The 17,096-nt window shown below is 56.0% G+C and overlaps 5 protein-coding genes across 5 annotated transcripts; 2 read left to right on the forward strand and 3 right to left on the reverse strand.

Moving 5' to 3' along the window:
- Nucleotides 1–55: 55 nt before the first annotated feature.
- On the reverse strand, nt 56–8,971 carry CAOG_06338 (hypothetical protein; the record flags this gene model as incomplete). The annotated part of the gene is made up of 6 exons (XM_004345037.2): nt 56–151; nt 271–557; nt 651–774; nt 871–1,022; nt 1,326–8,345; nt 8,848–8,971. The coding sequence occupies 6 exons, from the start codon at nt 8,969–8,971 to the stop codon at nt 56–58; spliced, it is 7,803 nt and encodes a 2,600-aa protein (XP_004345087.2).
- A 1,097-nt stretch (nt 8,972–10,068) lies between these two features.
- Nucleotides 10,069–11,257, forward strand: CAOG_06339 (hypothetical protein). Its single transcript, XM_004345038.2, has 4 exons — nt 10,069–10,240; nt 10,409–10,502; nt 10,720–10,889; nt 10,968–11,257. The coding sequence occupies exons 1-4, from the start codon at nt 10,097–10,099 to the stop codon at nt 11,115–11,117; spliced, it is 558 nt and encodes a 185-aa protein (XP_004345088.1). The 5' UTR covers nt 10,069–10,096; the 3' UTR covers nt 11,118–11,257.
- On the reverse strand, nt 11,250–13,737 carry CAOG_06340 (hypothetical protein). The gene is made up of 3 exons (XM_004345039.2): nt 13,121–13,737; nt 12,915–13,002; nt 11,250–12,827 (listed from the first exon to the last, which is right to left on the reverse strand). The coding sequence occupies exons 1-3, from the start codon at nt 13,622–13,624 to the stop codon at nt 11,374–11,376; spliced, it is 2,046 nt and encodes a 681-aa protein (XP_004345089.1). The 5' UTR covers nt 13,625–13,737; the 3' UTR covers nt 11,250–11,373.
- Nucleotides 13,738–13,912: 175 nt separating this feature from the next.
- On the forward strand, nt 13,913–15,427 carry CAOG_06341 (mannosyltransferase). Its single transcript, XM_004345040.2, has 6 exons — nt 13,913–14,042; nt 14,255–14,444; nt 14,637–14,776; nt 14,898–14,980; nt 15,131–15,235; nt 15,320–15,427. Exons 1-6 carry the CDS (start codon nt 13,928–13,930, stop codon nt 15,371–15,373), a joined length of 687 nt encoding a protein of 228 aa, XP_004345090.1. The 5' UTR covers nt 13,913–13,927; the 3' UTR covers nt 15,374–15,427.
- Nucleotides 15,428–15,545: 118 nt separating this feature from the next.
- On the reverse strand, nt 15,546–16,920 carry CAOG_06342 (ribosomal protein L18e). Its single transcript, XM_004345041.2, has 2 exons — nt 16,885–16,920; nt 15,546–16,278 (listed from the first exon to the last, which is right to left on the reverse strand). The coding sequence occupies exons 1-2, from the start codon at nt 16,885–16,887 to the stop codon at nt 15,721–15,723; spliced, it is 561 nt and encodes a 186-aa protein (XP_004345091.2). The 5' UTR covers nt 16,888–16,920; the 3' UTR covers nt 15,546–15,720.
- Nucleotides 16,921–17,096: the final 176 nt, after the last annotated feature.

Below are 17,096 nucleotides of genomic sequence, written 5' to 3' on the forward strand. Positions count from 1 at the left end.
CACAACAATCGCAACAACACAAAGGGGAAAAATAGCTTCTTGTCGCAACAGCCCTTTATTGCTTGCCGCCAAGAACAAGCAAATCACGAAGCCGACGGACGATGGAGTGAGCAAACGTGAAAGATGTGCTCGGCTTGAACTCGAGCTGAGCCTGCACATGAAGGAGAGAGGAGAAAAAAAGGAGGAGGAAACAAAAATGGTGAGCACCAACAACGCAAAACCAAGGTATCATCAAAAACCAAAAAACCAAAAAGCAAAAATTCCGCTAACCTCGCTGATGCTGGAAATCTGAGTAAGAACATCTCGCAGCGCAGTGAGCGCATCTTGCTGCAGCTGCTCAATGTCGTGAGCAGTGAGATTTGCGACAGACGCCGACTGCAGTGCAAACCCAAGCGCGTCGCTGGACGCGTCCGCGCCGTTGCGAGCAGGAGATGACAGTGTGTTATCTGTAAATGCGCCTGGTCGCGTCACCACAGCAAGCTGACCCAGCGGCTTGAAATGCACCAAAAAGTATTCGAGGTGTTGCCACAGCAAGAACACGGTGTTTTCAATAATGTCTGTGCAGAAACCAGTCAAGAACGGACATGGTCAGTATTCCATACACTCAGATGCTGCAAATAGATGGCTCGCAACTGTCGACAAAAACTCACATAACAAAGAATTAATCATGTTGGCGTCCTCTGCGGCCGTCTGCATCAAGCGAACACGCGCCAAATCCTGGCGTTGGGAGGTGGAAATGTCGCTGGTGAATGGGATGCCAGAGTCTGCCGCAAGCTGCCAGATTTCGAGCGTCATCACACAAAGACCGAAAATGAATTGGTCAGTACAAGACAAACACTACACTGCCCAATTGCAAACTCGGCGGCGTACCTGAGAAACTTCCTCGCTACTGAGTTCGGAAACGTGGGAAGCGCGATACAGCATCCGCTTGTGGTGATCGGCGACTTGAAGCAGCGAAACGACGCACGATTGCAAAAAGTGGGTCATCAAGCCCAATGTCGGCTGGTGCGCACTGACGTTGCCTGTAGTGAACAGAACGAAAACAAAGCAAATAAAAAAACGAAAAATAAAAAGGGATTGAGATCGGGTGAGCGATGAAACAACAAGACATGAAACAAAACGACAAAGTTTTTGTTGGTAAAAGTCACACTACCTTCAAGTTGCGGGCTTTGGTCGAGAAAGTGGGCAGGAAAAGAACTCGGCGGTTGATTGCAGAACCTACACCCAAAACAATCTTGTGGTTTAGCTCATTCGATTTTTTTTTTCAAAGTCTTCAAACACACCACAATGCCCTGCCACCTCGTTGACACCAAAATACTCCTCACCTCGACTGTCAGACAGGGTCAAAGCATGACAGTAGCTGACAAGGTTGGCGCAGATCTGCTCGGCAGCCACACGCGCGGCACGCTGCTCGGCTTGCGAAAACTCGACGGCGCGAGTGGCCCACCATTCTCGTGCGCTGAGGCTGCTGTCGCCACTGGTAGCAATAAAGGTTGTTGGGGGGCCAACAGTCAACGATGCGGCGAGCGTGTTGGAGTGCGCCGAGCTGGTCGCAACCTTGCTGCCAGCCGCAACAATCAGGGCCGGCATGAATCGCGGCAGAAGGTCGATGATGAGCTGATGGAAGCGCGAAGCACGCGCCTGCAGAGAATCCTGAATCAGGCTGTCGTGCTCGGCAACCTGCGCAAAAATGGCCGTCACTAACGACAGCTCCTCGAGCGCAGCAAGCGTGAGGCGAGGCAGCCTGTCGCGAAGAATTGTGGTGAACGTCTCTGCGTGGCGGTTGATGAAGGCAAGCGCTTGACGCGCGGCATCGAGGTGGTGCGGGCAGGACGAGAGCACGCTAAGAACCACACGAAGCACGGGCAAGACCAATCGATGGTACCGCTCGAGGGAGGTCGGCACGAAAGCGCCATCCGCCTCCATGTCGTCCGCGAGCATGGCAGAAAGCACGCGCGTGCCGTTGCCGTTGCCCGAGCCGCTGGCCGTCGCACCACCATCAGGGCGAGCGTCAATGAATCCGCAGTCGCCCAGGATTGGCAGCAGACGGAACTGAAGCAGACGCTCGGCGCCATCGCGGCCTTGGCTGGCGATTCGCAGCAGGAAGGCCATCTTGGACTCGTAGACGAAGAGCGGGTTGAGCGATGCTGGGTTTTCCACCAGCATTTCTCGCAGCGGCACGTCCTCAAGCGCAAGGTCTGCCACAACTTGCTTCAAAAACCCGCGCTCAGTCACGTACATCATCCACTTGTTGTTGAAGCGGTCGCTGCCCACAAGCGTGTCAAGGATGGCAAACGCCATGGACTTCCAGACTTCTGGGCCATCGCGGGCATCGCTGCAAAGCGTGCGCACAAACACTTCGCCGTGGCTGGCAAAAATGTCGGCATTGCCCTGGATCAGTGCACGCTGCTGGGTGCCCAGACCGTCAGTGCCGACTGCGGCAGAGCCCAGCATGCCATCGCCGCGCTGCTGGCGCGGGAGCCACGACGAGAGTGCAATGCTGTTGGAGGCAGCCTGGAAGGGCGAGGTCACCATGCCTCCGGTAGGCTGCGCCAGCTGGATGTAATTCAACAGGGCGCCATACAGGTTGCCACGCATCGGCTTGGAGGACCCAGCCCGCAGAATACCCGCAAGCAGCCCGCGAAGAATGGCGTGCAGCTGGTCCACCGGCAAACGGGAGGTGGAGGCAGTCGAGACAATGCTCGACAGGTTGGACAAGAGCGCTTCGCTGTTGGAGGCAGAAGCGCCGCCCAGCGAGAGCGCGTCCAAGCCGAGGGCAATGCGGGCGGCACTGTGCTGACGCAATCGCGTGAGCAACGTGAGCGCAACGCCCGCCATCGACGAGGCAAGGGGAATGGCGCAGTCGGGAGCGCTAATCTTTGGAAGAAGCATGAGCACGAGCTCGTACAGGACGTCCGCCTTGGTCTCGAGCTCGAAAAAGAGCTCGAACGTGCTGGTCAGGGAAATTTCCACAACATGGCGCCACGCTTCCAGCAGACGCGCCTTGCCATGGAAGAGCTCGCGGGACTGATTGCGATGCAGGCACCAGAACAGGACATTGTGAATGTCGTGGGTCACGCTGTGGCTGACTTGGAACCCGTCGTCGGCGCCAGTAACCTGTCGGAGGAAGGTGTACAGGTGCTTGAGATCGATGACGCGGACATCCCGCTCGTTCAGCATCTCAAACTCCTCCAACTGAATCACGGCGGGCAGGCTCGGGAGGGCCGGCATTTCGGGCTCGGTAAAGGTGAGGTCGATGGTGTCCAGGATCTCGAGCATGCGGATGCGCGATTGCTCCATGCGCTGTTTCTTGGTAGCGCCGGTGCGTCGTCCGTTCGGTCGCGCTCGGCCGCGCCAGGCAGCCATGTCGTTTGCCGCAGCAAGCGAGTCATTGTCCACGCCGGATTGGTACAGGCTGTCGTCGGACTCAAAGTACGTGCTGCCGCCATTGCTGTGGTAGTCACCGTACACACGACTAGCATAGCCAAAGCCAATATCCGAACCACCTGCACCTGCAGAAAACTCGGATGCGTCGTCGTCATAGTCGCCGTCCATCCGATCGTCCTCGAGAGCATACTCGTCCGTTGCGTCATCCGTGTCGAGCCCGGAGGACGACCACGCATTCTCGCTAAACAGCAGCTGGAGGAGGCGCTGCGTGTGCGATCGCTGGCCACTCTGGGCGGTGATGTGGATTTCGATCGCCAGAGTGCGGAGCAACCACGAGCGCTGGTGCAAGGAGCACAGGTCAGAGTAGCTGCGCCCGAGAGGAGCAGAGGCGGGCACAACACCACGACGGATGGCCGAATCGGGTCGCCCACGCGCCGGCAGGTACTTGACGTGGCGGTAGAAAAAGTCATTGTGGTTGCGAAGGAAGCGCATCGTAGGGCCAGTGGTGAGGCGGTTGACGCAAAGCTCGTGGATGAGCTGGTAGCAAAGCTCTCCAAGACGAGGGTGGAATCGCATCACGTCCGATCCGTAACGTGACACCAGGCCAGCATCGAGAATGTCAATCACTGCGTGGAAGCAGGTCAGCATGGCGTGCGGCGTGTTGGGGTCTTGCAGCGTGGATGTAGGCACGGGGCGCGAGACCTCAAAGCCAAGCAGCAGGTGAGCAAGGTTTGGCGCAGGCTGCGTCTGAAGACAGTCCAGCAACAGGGCGAGAATGCCTTGGCGCGTCGCGTTGCTCATGCGCGCGTCATGCAAACGCTCGTCACGGTGAAGGGGCGAACGAGCTGCGCCCAGCAGGAGCGACTCGACAGGTGCCCATTCTCGGCGAATAAACTCAGAGCTCGCGGGCGACACGAGGGCGTTGGACGCAAGCTGGGCAATGGCATCGACGTGTGTGTCGACATCAGCGCTCGATGTGGCATCAAACCCATCCTTGGCCGAGAGCTGTTGGTCGGCCGACGCCATCACCAAGTCGCCTTGAGTCACGGGCAGCCAGCGCTCCAGCTCCTCTTCCTCGGATTCGTCTTCGGCCAGACGTTGGCGAAGGCCTTGCAAAATGTTGCCCAGTTCACCGGACTGTTGGATGAGGTGCACAAGCGTCACGCGTGCCGTGGCGACCTGACCGAGCCAGTGCAGCAGACGCGTCGCGCGATAGCAGATTTCGGGACGACGGTGGTAGCCCGTCAGTTTGGCGATTTGGATGGCGTGCGTGGTCGGCAGTCGCGAGGCGTCAGAATGCATCGTGAGGAGCAGGCGGTCGAGCGACGACACGGTGATGCTGGTATTCGAGAGGCGGATCTTCTCGATGAGGGAGCCCTGCGCTTGGAAAACTTGCTCGAGCAGCCGCAAAGACCAGAGCATTGCTTCTTCAAAAGCCCGGCTGGACTCTGCCAATTGCGGATCCGACGAGCTGGCAGAGCGATCAAAGTCCTCGTTCAAGGCAGACATGCCCTGGTCGACAATCCACACGACCTTGCGCGCCAGCTCGGAGCTGTTCAGCAGCGTGACGAGCAAATCGAGCCCTGGATTGACGACAGACAGGCTGGTGCCGTCGTTGGCTTGTCCGCGGCTGCTAATGGACAGATTGGACAAGCTCGGCGTCGGCATCTCGCCCGAGCTGCTCTCCAAATCTTGGACGGTCGGCGTGTACGCTTCGATGGCCAAGAGGAAGAGACGCAGACAAGCAGAAGCCATTTGCCACTTTTGCTTCGGGCAGAGGTACGCGCGTGTGTTGAATCGCAAAAACACGCGATCGCGAAGGAAGCCCACGTAGGGTCCGAGCAGCATGGGACTCGAATAGTCGACCAAACGGTTGAGCAAGTACAGGAAGGCAAGCGTGTACGTGTAAACGCGCTCGTTGGCCTCGATTTGCTCGAGTTCGTAGCGGATGCCACCTTCGACAAAGCCAGCCAATCGAATGGCGCTCGGTCCCGCGGCAGCACCACCAGCAACAAGAGCGCTCGCGCCAGAAGCGGACACACCACTGCCAGCGGCTGCATCCCCTGCAATATCCACGTTGCGATCACCGTTCGCCTGTCGGGAGCCGTTCAGAACGCTGTGTTTGCTCAACAGGAGCCACATGTCGTCGGCGGAAGAGGTGCTGTTGACGAATGCTGCCAGGGCGTACACAATCTCGGCCTTGAGTTTGGCCGGGACACGGGACCCGAGCAGGCCAAAGAGAGCGTCGGACACATACTCGGGTTTGTTGAGCGAGCTGAAGGCAGAAGGGCTGGCACTGACGACCTGGCGGATGAGACGCAGCGTCGACACGGTTGTATCGAGCTCGTACGGAGCCATCTCGCCAGTCGGGTTCGCGGCGAGCTCGTCCACGTACTTTTTCAAGTTGATAAAGAGGGACGACCAGGACAAGATGCGGCTGGCGCCCGAGGAGACGCCCAGTCCGTGGAGCTGGCTGTTGCTGGAGCCGCTCAAGAAGCTGAACGTGGCGTTCGCGGCCTGCATGCCAGACGAAAGTGCAACCAGCAGTTCGAGGAAGGCGGCCAGATACGACACGGGCGCCTCTGCAGTCACGTGGATGAAATGGGGGAGATTGAGCGAGCCAGAGACGGAGGCGATATCCCAGAACTTGAGGCACAGCTCGGGCTGGCCACGGTAGGTTGCGGCGACAAAACGCAGAAAATCGTCAAACGGTGTGTGACCCGCCTGATCGAGAGCGCGCTTGCGCTGTTCAATCACCGCATCGCGCCGTTCAATGTGCTCCTGCAGTTGCTGTTGCAAGTACTGAAGGTGTTGCTGCTCATTGTTTGCGCGCGCGCTCGAGCCGTAAAACGCCGTCGTCGCGTCAAAGTAACCGCCCGCGCCGGCACCAGTGCCCCAGTTGAAGAGGTTGCGATTGTCCGAATTGCCGCGGCCATAATTGGCTCCGCCGCGCCCAGAATTGAGCGTGAACGAGGCGCCAATGTCAGCCGAGAGCTCGGCTATTTGGTCTTGGAGCTGACGCACCTGTGCCTCGAGCAAGTCCTCCTCGGTGAAGCAGTTGCGCATCCGGGCAAAGTCGTCGTCACAGATGCTGCGCAGCTCTTCGATGCGCGGGCGCATGGACTCAAAGATGGAACAGATAAACTCGTCGAGCTTGGACACGAAAAACTCGCGATTCTCATCCCGCAGCGAAAAGCTGTGGGACGCCATGAGCTTGGAATGCAGGTAAAAGAAGGCGCCTTGCTCCAACGCTGCGCCAAAGTACCGCGAAATTTGGGTGTCGACATCGTTGTCCGCGTTTGTGAAGGCTGTGGCAGCCGCGGGCGCATTGTGCAAAAAGAGGGACCACGCGAGATACAGCACAGAGTTCAACGCAGGGCCTGTTGCGGGAAGCGGGGCATCGAGCGTAGCTGGAGTGCTCAGGACGATGGCCGCAGAGCTCGAGCTGGATGCCGCAGAAGAAGCCTGGCTGCGTGACAGCTCTTGGTCGAATTGACGGATAAAGTCAGAGTTGTTGGCCAGGCCGACGGCGCCGCCAGCAATCACAGCAGATGCGACGCGCGGGGCCGGGCTGGTGACTGCACCACTGTCCCACTCACCGGCGTCCGTGCGAAGGACGTCGAGAACCGCCAGGGCGGTCATGAGCAGCGTGGCAGTGACTTGGTTTGGAACGTCACGAAGTTCGCTGCGATCGGACTTGTTGATCGAAGAAGCACCACTACTGGCGCTGGCAGCGCTGGCGCTCGAGTCTTGTTGGAGCTGCAACAACTGTTGCTGCTGCTGTTGCTGTTGCTGTTGGTGATGCAGCTCTTGGTTTGACGCGGAGGTGCGAAGCAAGGCAAGAAGCTTGAGCGATTCGCTCGCGTTGAACGAGGACTGATAGGCCATGTAAAACAGACACTCTGCCAGCGTTTTGCGCTCCTCGCGCATGTAGGATGTTTGGATGGCGGGGTAGGGCAGCGCACTCATGGTCGATTCCAGCGAGCCGATCAGAGTAATGATGGTGATGCGCACGCTGTCCGTCTCAACCAGCGTGTCCACGAAACGGCGAACGACGGCGATGAGCTGCTCGCTCACCTCGGAGGCCATGCGGGCCTTGATCAACTGGAGAAGCGAGCCAAGCAAAAAGCGACGCTCAAGGTGGTACAAGTGCACCGCTGCAACAACTGGATCGTGGCCAAACTGGTCCTGCTGCTCGACGCCGTCCTGCAGAAACTCGGCGCAGACGATTTCGTTCAACAGCAGGAGGTCGCTCAGCTTGAGCGCCTGCTTGACAAAGTCTGGCGAGAGACGGCGGCTTTCGCCTCGCAACACTGCCTCGCCCTTCTCGACGCGTTGCCGATCGGCGGGGTTTTTGGCAGGGTTCTTGAGCAGGTTGATGAAGGACGGGCGGTGCTGCATGAGCAATGCTTCGAGCTTGCGTGCAGCTGCCGGGGTGCCCTGCAGTACGCACTCGTCGACAGTGGCAGCCAGCTGTCGGAATGAGGATGCGAGGGCGGCGGCCGCCGCTGCACCTGACGCAGAATAGGAAGCGTTCGTCAAGGTGGAGGTGATCACAAGCGGCGGGGGCAGAGGAGGTGCTGCGGGCGCCACTGCCGCTGCAGCAGGCGCAGCTCCCAGGCCTCCCAACATGGCGCTCTGTTGACCGAGGCCGAGGCCGCCGCCGAGTGGTTGCGCACCCAAGCCTCCCAAGCCTCCCAAGCCGCCCAGCCCGCCGACACCAGCACCAGCAACAGCAGGTCGAGGTGCTCCAAGGCCTCCAAGGCCTCCAGCGGGTGCCAGACCACCGATCGGTGCAAGTCCACCAAGACCCCCACCAATCGGAGCAGCAGCGCCGGGCAGGGCACCGAGTCGGGGAAGTCCAGCAGCTCCACCGCCGAGCGCGGGAGCCGCGGCTCCAAGACCGCCCATACCGCCAAGGCCCGTGCCACCGAGGCCAGCGCCAAGGGTCGGACGAACTGCTCCCGGCAACAACGCCATTGGTTTTGCTTTGTTACCAGAACCTCACCGAGATGACTTGATGTGTGTGTTTTCGAGTTCGAGAGTTGGGCGGAAAGAGAGAGAGAGAGCTTTGGTTTTGGACAAAGACAGGGTTTCTCTCGTTCTTGCTCGAGACCTGCGAATGGATCCAACCCAAAACACGCATAGCGTTCAAACGGGAGCACGCAACAGTGAGCATGTGAGATGAGTGGATGCAGATTCGATGCAGAGCGGGGGAAGGGCGAGCGAAGACGAGGAAGAGACGACGACGCGCGGGCAACAGCTTTCCCCCAAACCCTTCTTTCCCGCCCTCCCAGAAGCGGCATCCACGATGCGCAATGCGACAATCTGCGACTGATGAGCTCGTCTGTGAGTGCAAACGAGCGGTCGTGGCTCTTGGCTGTGGATCCAAAAGGGCGCGCAATGCTTTCCCCAAACACGAGGTCCTTTGCGCTTCCATCGCAACCCGCACGCCGTCACACTCGCCGACTGCAACGCAGATGGCTGATGGCAGGAAGTGTCCCAGTGCTGTGATGCAAAGTGCCACGCTTCGGCTCCAAGTGGGGGAAACGGGGACGACGGAGCGAGGACAAGCCGCTCGCATGGGCTTTTTCAATGCAACGATCTCACAAAAGTGAAAAATCAAAAAAATCCAATCCTTCTTCAATCCTTCAATCATCAAAAGGTCAGTCCCAGACGCTCAAGGGGGGGGAGGGGACGTTTGACTCGGAGTTCAACTTGGGGATGGGGATGGAAATAAATGGATGGGGGAGGACAAGACAGAGAGCGAGAAACTGTCAAAACCAACCAAAAAAAAAGTGAAAGAAAAAAACTCAGACTGCAGACTCAGACTCGCACGAGAGTGACAAAGGGGAAAACAATGGCAAAGTATACCTATAAGCAATACACAAAGTACGATCGAGGTGGACGTTGGATTCAGTGCTTTGAGGAAGAGAAATCGAATCGAGGAAGGAAGGTTGTCGGAACCTGGCCTGAATCACCCCACTGCAGCATGCTAGAATGGCCGCAGGGGGGGGGTACAATAGCGTGTACTTGAGAGTACATGTATTGTGAAAAATGAGGGGGAAAGATTGAACGGGACAGAGAATCCAATGCACAAGAATGGAGTTTTTCTCCAATGTTTTGACCGTCTGAACAGGAACATGGCCTACAACACCCGCTGAGGCATGCTAGGATTGAATGTGACAATGTCGTGTATTTAAGAGTGTCGCCAAGAAGCAGGCGAGAGTGTCGACCAGGAGGCTAAGCGAGCAGCACAAGGATTCAATCTTTTGTTTTTTGTGCTTTTTCCCCCATACATTATTTCGCTGCTTGCATTTTCATTTCAGAACATTCATCCAATCTTATCATCTGCTCAATTTTCGCATCGACTCAACGACGAATACCACTCAACAACAACCATTTTCGGGGGAATCCCCGCTCTTCCACAACAAAAATCGCTTTCAATTGCAATTTGTTCGCAATGATGATTTTTCCTCCTTTTCGTTCTTCCTTTTCCTTTCCCTTTGCGTTCCCACTCACTCACTCACTCTCTTACAGCCATTGTGTGTGTTTTCAAGTCTTTGTCGTCACACTGCCCATGCACCAACTCTTGCAACCCATCTCAACAGCCCGTTCTCCCTTTGCTTTTTTTTCCCACCCCGCTTCCCTCTTTTGTAAAACCACTCTTTCTTATTTTTATTTTATTTTTTTTTTTATTATTGTTCAGATGCGCTCTTCCGTCATCTTCACCGTCGCCATCCTCGCCGCGCTCGTTGTGGCCTCTGGCTCTGTCGCCCACGGCCAGAAGCTCGTCCCCAAGTACTTCACCCTCCTCTTCCGCGGCAGCATCCAGAACGCTACCACCGACCCCGTAAGCTCCCAACGCGAATGCGAATCCAAATTGATTCCTTCCCCCGTGATCTTCCTTCCGTTCCTCTGCTGCTTGCATTGCGCGTTCCGCTGTCAAACCGACCTTCTTGTCAACTCACTGTGAACTCCCCGCCTTTTTTTGTGTGATTGGAATGGTGCTGCAACGCAGATCCACGCTGCGGCCACGACCACCAAGTTCCAGACCAGCATTGACCCCAACCTTGGCTTTGTGACCACCGTCCAGTCGCTCCCCGGCCCCCTTGGTATGTCATGGTGCCTACCTTTTGTTCCAAGAGGGAAGTTGGGGGACAACCGCTTTGTTCCTTCGGTCACGGGAGCGGAAGACGCGGTTTCTCTCATCTCAGAGCCTCACCCTCTCCTCTTTATTCTCAGTCACACTCCATTCGCTTCTTGCTTTTGGTTGAACTTTGACTAACACCGTCCTGTTGATTTTTGGTTGGCTTTCTGCTTGAACTGCAGCTGTCTGGGACGCCACCATCTTCGACTACAAGCAAAACCCCGACTTCTCTGCCACCTTCAGGGAGAACGGCACCATCTCGTTCGGCCTTCACGACGCCAAGCCGCACGTTCTTCACGTTGAGGGCGAGGGTGCTTTCCGCCCCGTCACCAGCACCTCGTTCGTTGGCACTGTACGGCAACAACTTTGATTCTTGTTTGTTATGGTGCCTTTGAGCGCTTGCTCACTCCCAGTGGTCTTTTCTTTCCAGGGTGCTTGGCGCATTGTGTCTGGTGAGGGTCAGTTCGCTGGCGCTACTGGCTTCCTCTCTGCCACCTGGTTTGGCGAGATCGACCCCAAGGATCCCACCCGCCTCGACACTGAGAACACTGTCACTGGCAACTTCTTTGTCAACGCCTAAGCAGCGTGGCCCCTTGGCCCCTGCCTCCTCTGCGTCTGCCCGCTTGTTGTGCATTTAAGTGCGAGGATGTGTGCCTCTATGATGAATGTGTTCCATCAACAAAAGACTTGGAAGGAAGTGTAAAATGAGCATCAAACATTATTGTCATCAAAGAACCAGGAAAAAAAAAAAGAAAGCGATAAACCACCCTTGTCACGACTCGCACAAAGGAGGCTGCGAAAGCAAGAGTCAAAACAACAGAACGAACGAAATCCAGTCATCGAGCAGATTCGCCAACGACCGGGGAGTTGGCAGAAGTTCCAGTCGTAGAATTACTAAACCGATTCGTTGGGATAAGCGGAGTGGACGAGACCTGCACGGGGGTCGCAGGTCGGGAGCGCGAGCGACTGGGAGAACTGGGTCGAGCAGAAACGCTCAGCACTGTTTCGAGCAGGCGCGGCAGCGCTCGGCTGCGGTTGATCACCTCGAAATCTTCATCGTCACTGAGCTCTTCGTCGGACTCGTTGTCGGATCGATCGTCAAACTGCTCGTCATAGTAATGATCGGCCACCTCACCAGCGGCGGACATGCGCGAGAGAAGGAAGAGCACCGGGGTGACAAAGAAGGCCATCTGCAAGCCAATGTACCCAATCGTGTAGCTCGCAAACGAGCCCAAGAAGGCAATGCTGCAAATCAGCGGAATAATCACCACCTTGAGGGAAACGTAAAACCGAATGTCAACGCTCAGCTCGGCCTCTTCGCTCAGGATGCGCATCTTGGTGTGAGCGGTTCGCGGACGCAGCAGCACGTACACCCAAATGCCTGCTTGGAACATGGCGGCAATAAAGATGGTTCCCGCCGCAAGCTGGACGACAATAATTTCACCAAAGCTCGCAGTTGTCGCAAAGTCCGTAATCAGCGAAGAGCAGAACGGAATGAAGCCCACGAACGCGAGCGAAATGTTGTTAAAGACCACCATCAGCGTGGTGCACCGCTCGACGTTGAAGTGGATGACATGGTGGACGTGCCAAAGAATAGCCACCAACATGAACGATCCCACGAACGACAGATAGGACGGCCACAGGTTCTCGAGCACGCCAACCAGCCCTGCGTTGTCAGTGTCCTGAGTGCTTGGAACCTCCACGGTAAGGACGAGCAGGGTGGCGGCCAAGCTAAACACGCCGTCAGCAAAACCCTGCAGACGCGCCAGATCGAGGGCTCCGTCGCGGAAGGGCGAGTCGTTGACCAGCAGCAGCACCGTGTTGTAGCGGCGGCGAATGTAGCGATTTCCCGAATAGTTGATTGCCGGCGTCATGAGCAGCAAGATCAGGAACGCCCAGCCAGCATAGACAGAAATGAAGGCGCTGATCAGAGCGAGGCTGCAGAGCGTCGGAATCACCAAAAGCGGCAAGCACTGGATCCACACGCCGCGCGGACTGCTGTTAAACGCTTTGCGAGCGAGGAATGAAAGCAAATGCGGCCGTGAAGACACGTACCGCACCATCAGCAGCTGCGACCCACCGACAATCAGCAGGTTCAACGAGGCAATCACGACTGCTATTGTGGAAGAGCTGTAGCGGCCCAGCAGTGTGCACGAGAACGGGATAAAGGAAGTAAACAGCAAGACGAACAGGTTGATCCAAGTCACAATGTCGTCCACATGCTTGATCAAGCGGAACAAGCGCACATGAGAAGCCCACATGTTTGCAATGATTGTAAAGGATGAGAGGTCTGTTTGTTGGATGTTGTTTCGATGTGGAGATGTGAGTTGCAAATGCAAACGGGGGGGGATTTCCAGCCGTCGAGAATGAAACGTACAAATGAGAAATTGCGGGAGCATGCTGTACAAAAAGTGCTCCAAGTCTGTATCATCAGGAAGCGGCTTGGTGACTTGCAATGGCAGGACCTGTGATACATGCCCAAACATGTTTTCGAATGATGATCAGGTGGTTTGAGCAAAGGGAAAGCGCCGCAAAAATGACAAACGAGGTAGCACCAACCCGCTGCAGTGCGCGCCAACGTACCATCAATGTAGCGGCGACACCAAAAATCGAGTCGCTATATGCCTCGAGACGACTCGTCATGTACACGTCGTGCAGCTTTGCTTTGGAGAGCCGCTTCACCAGCGACGTCTGGCTGTTACCATCGACAGGAAGCAGCGGTTTACTGCCACTGTTGCTATTGCTATTGGTGTTGCTACTGCTATTGCTATTGGTGTTGCTGGTGCCGCTGGGGCGGATTTCGACGACCGAGTCTGACACGGACACTTGCTTCAAGGACCCGCTCCGTGGGCTGGACGCCGACGACGAGCTTGCTGCCTGCTGGTGCTGCTGATGCTGGTGCTGCGGATGCGACATCATGGCCGATCTCAAGGACGACGACGACTCGCTCCGCCGCACAAAAACCTCGTCCAAGCGTCGTGAAGCGGCTGTGGTTGGCGTTGTGGGTGTGGATGTGGACGTGTCTGGCTCGAACAGCCCTGGCGAGTCGCTGCCTGGTCGGATGTACGGTGGGAACGGATCGGTCATTTGACGCGAAAAATAAAAATAACAACTCTAAATAATAGCGAAGGTCTATGGAAATGGTCGATGAAAGTGCAATGGATGGAATAGAGGAATAAAGAGAGAACGAGTGAGCTTTGTTATGGTGGACTGGGTGACTGAGGCAAAAGGCAAAACGCCAAGACCCGAGATCGAAAACATGGTGAGGTTGTATTTGCACCATCAGCAGCAGCATCACCCTGTCATCTTACTTGCGTTTTTATTCTACGAACGATTTGTTTGTGCGTTCGTTCAAATGCATGACGGCAGTCAACTATTTCTGATTTCTCGATGCAACTCTCAGCCAAGTTGATCGTTGTGGTTGGTGTGCTCTGCGCTGCCATGCTCGCGATGGGCGGCCTGCCACTCGTCACTGCCCACGTCCACGCCTCCAAGGCCAGCATTGGTAAGTCCCAGCACCGAACGCACCCCAGAGCCCACGATCGGTCGCTCCTCTTCCCTCCTCCTCAACTCGAGAAACAAAGAAGAAAAAAAAAAACGAGAGAAAACGTCTCCTCTCTGCCAGTACCATTCAGTTTCACTCGAGATCATCATAGCTCGCGCACCTGCATGACGTTTGTGTCGAGTCTAACTGGTTCAACTTGTGGGGCGCCACAGGGTACGAGCACGTCACTTGCGGAAGCGTCGTCAAACTCACGCACGCACCGACGGGCGCCAAGCTCCACTCGCATGAGGTCAAGTACGGCACGGGCTCGACGCAGCAGTCCGTCACGGGCTTCCCACAAGCAGATGACACCAACAGCTACTGGACTGTGCGCGGCCCCCACGACGAGTACTGCGAGCGCGGGTAAGGCTTTTGTTTTGTTTTGGCGCTGCCAAGCTTGTGCCAGCTCAGCTCCGTTCAGCTCGCGCTGCGCTGTGCAGTTCTCGATCGCTCAGATCATCCGATCGTCGTCGTGCTGTTTTATTTGGCGTGCCGGTTTGACTATCGACAAGCTCCTTTCTCACCCTTCGGTCCGTTCTATTCCACAAATCTTAGACATCCGATCAAGTGCGGCGACGTCGTCCGTCTCACTCACCTGAATACCCGCCGAAACCTGCACTCCCACCAATTCCAATCCCCGCTTTCGGGTCTTGTTGAAGTGAGCGCTTTTGGCGAGGGCGGCAACGGCGATGCTGGTAGGTAGTTTGTGTGGTTGATTTTGCTCCTGTTTGTTTTGCTCCAGGCTCTGTACGACGAGGAAAGACTATGAAGACTATGCTGCATCTCATCCATTTCTGCTTGTTTGATTGCGACTAGGCGACAACTGGAAGGCAGAGTGCACTGGCTCTCACTGGATGCGCAACGCTGACGTTCGCTTGCGACACGTTACCACTGGTCAGGTAAGACAGCCATCCTTTTTCTTGATGGCAATTCTGCCCCACTAGCTGTCACATCAAGAGTGATTTCTGGTGTCAACGACCGCAAATCTGATTCGTTTGTTGTTGTTTCTTTGTTTTTGTTCTTCTCGTTCTTCTTCTTCACTTCAACAGTACTTGCACATCACTGGTCGCCATCAATTCGGCAGGCCCATCCAAGGACAGCATGAAGTTGCTGCCTACGCACGTCCCAGCAACGAGAACGTGTGGCGAGCAGAGGTAAACCCATAACACCAAAATAACAAAAATTGCAGACTTTGACAAACGGACCCCTCATCCATGCGTGTTTTCATATTTTTGTAGGAGGGCATTTACATCAAGTACGAACGACCTGAAACCGACGAAGATGACGAGTAGTCTCATTCTGAAACGCGCGTTTCACCTCAAATATACTTCTTCTGTTTGCTGGTCTTCTTTTTTCTCCCTCACCCTCGCTCACTGAACTGACGCTGCTCCTCCATCTCAACCAGTCCATGTTCTACCCTTTCATCACAACCACGCATGAAAAATGAACAACAACTTGAAAGAATTGGACCGAGGGATGTTGATTTTCAAAATTTTGCCATGTAGTTGAGGAATCAGGGACAGTTTGGTGTAAAACAAAACAAAGGACAAAGTAGCAGCAACAGCCAACACAACCAACAACCGTAGATAGATGACGTGAGAGATGCTGTGCAACTTTGACCGGCTGAATTGGTTGACTTTTACACCTTGTAGCCGCGAGAAGCACGGCGACCACGGGCCTTCTCGAACTTGCGGCCCTTGGAGCGGACGTAGGGCTTGGTGGTGCTCTTGGGGACACCGGGTGCGGCACCGAAGTGCTTGACCGCCTCGCGGGACTTGACGGGGCCGCGGAGGAGGAGGGTGTTCTTGCCAGTGGGCGAGCGAAGAGCAAGCTGATCGAAGGTGATGGTCTCACCGCCAGCCTTAAGAATGCGAGCGCGGGCAGCAGCCGTGAAGCGGAGGGCGCAGACGGTCAGCTTGGGGACAACGTGCAGACGCTCATCGTCAGTGACAGTGCCGACAACGACGGCAGTCAGCTTCTCGCTGCCCTTGGTCAGGCGGACGAGCTTGGAGAGGGAGAGCGGGGGACGGTGAATGCGGCTCTGGAACAGGCGCTTGAGCACGACCTTGTTGAAGGGCGAGTCAGTGCGGCGAGCGAGGAAGCGGTAGAGCTTGACGAGCAGGCGGATGTAAAGATCCTCCGACTTGGGCTCCGTTCGGACCTTCTTCTTAAGGTGCTTGTACTTGATGTCAATGCCCTGGAAAGTGGAGATGGATGCGAGTGGCGGGTGAGCATTCGGCAAGAAAAAAAGTGCACTCAACGTGGGACGACAAAAAGTTGAGGGTGATCGTTTTGCTCTGGTTCGAAGCCTTCCCCCGTGCTCCCCGGAAAACCCCTCAACCCCAAACAACCAGTCGTCGTTCTCTGGCAACGGCTGATGAAATTTCAAGGCGGGCCAACCGTGCTTGCTGGAGGGGGCTGGAATCAAAAAAAAAATCAAAAGAGCAAAATAAAAAAAATCGGCCTTCTCGCGCCTCTCCTCCAAGCTGCTGCAAGCCTCCAGTCGATCGCCGCGTCCCCAAGCTGGATCCTTCAGGTCACTGCAATGCAATGCCAACGAACGGGCCGTAGCTGAGGCCGAAAAAAAGCGCACGAGAAGCCGGAAAACAAAGCGACAATGGCCGAAAACCAACTTGCAGCGAAAACTCTCGTCCGCCTCTCCCCAGGCCGCTTTCCCCGACTCGGTCCATTGCTCGCCCCGTCCAATCCGGCCCCAATGGTGTCGTGATAGGTCTCTCTAACGGATTCAGTCGACGGGGGGCGCGTGCGGGCCGCAGATGTGAGAGATGGGCGGTCGTCGTACCATGGCGAAATAAGAGAAGAGAGAGCGATCACTCAAGAAAGCCAAACCAAGGATTAGCAAAATTCGTCCCATTCTGTATTTCGGTAAATTCGCTCCCTACTCTTCGACCCCGGTGGATTGACAACCAAAATATGAATAGGTGCAAGTATTTGAAGATTTCGGAGAAGGTGAAAGGGGGCGGAGGAGCAGAAGAAGAAGAAGCCTTTGAGCTG

The sequence above is a fragment of the Capsaspora owczarzaki genome (assembly GCF_000151315.2).
Source record: "Capsaspora owczarzaki ATCC 30864 unplaced genomic scaffold supercont2.11, whole genome shotgun sequence".
NCBI classification, from domain to species: Eukaryota; class Filasterea; order Ministeriida; family Capsasporidae; genus Capsaspora; species Capsaspora owczarzaki.

Bases quoted from the DNA above. Each gene is read 5' to 3' on its own strand.
- CAOG_06339 (XM_004345038.2), top strand. From the start codon at position 10,097: ATGCGCTCTTCCGTCATCTTCACCGTCGCCATCCTCGCCGCGCTCGTT. The intron at 10,503-10,719 runs GTATGTCATGGT...CTTGAACTGCAG, and splicing joins GTCGCTCCCCGGCCCCCTTG to CTGTCTGGGACGCCACCATC. The intron at 10,890-10,967 runs GTACGGCAACAA...TTTTCTTTCCAG, and splicing joins GCACCTCGTTCGTTGGCACT to GGTGCTTGGCGCATTGTGTC.
- CAOG_06341 (XM_004345040.2), top strand. From the start codon at position 13,928: ATGCAACTCTCAGCCAAGTTGATCGTTGTGGTTGGTGTGCTCTGCGCT. The intron at 14,445-14,636 runs GTAAGGCTTTTG...CACAAATCTTAG, and splicing joins GACGAGTACTGCGAGCGCGG to ACATCCGATCAAGTGCGGCG. The intron at 14,777-14,897 runs GTAGGTAGTTTG...GATTGCGACTAG, and splicing joins GGGCGGCAACGGCGATGCTG to GCGACAACTGGAAGGCAGAG.
- CAOG_06340 (XM_004345039.2), bottom strand. From the start codon at position 13,624: ATGACCGATCCGTTCCCACCGTACATCCGACCAGGCAGCGACTCGCCA. The intron at 13,003-13,120 runs GTACGTTGGCGC...CATGTATCACAG, and splicing joins GTGTCGCCGCTACATTGATG to GTCCTGCCATTGCAAGTCAC. The intron at 12,828-12,914 runs GTACGTTTCATT...TCCAACAAACAG, and splicing joins GCTCCCGCAATTTCTCATTT to ACCTCTCATCCTTTACAATC.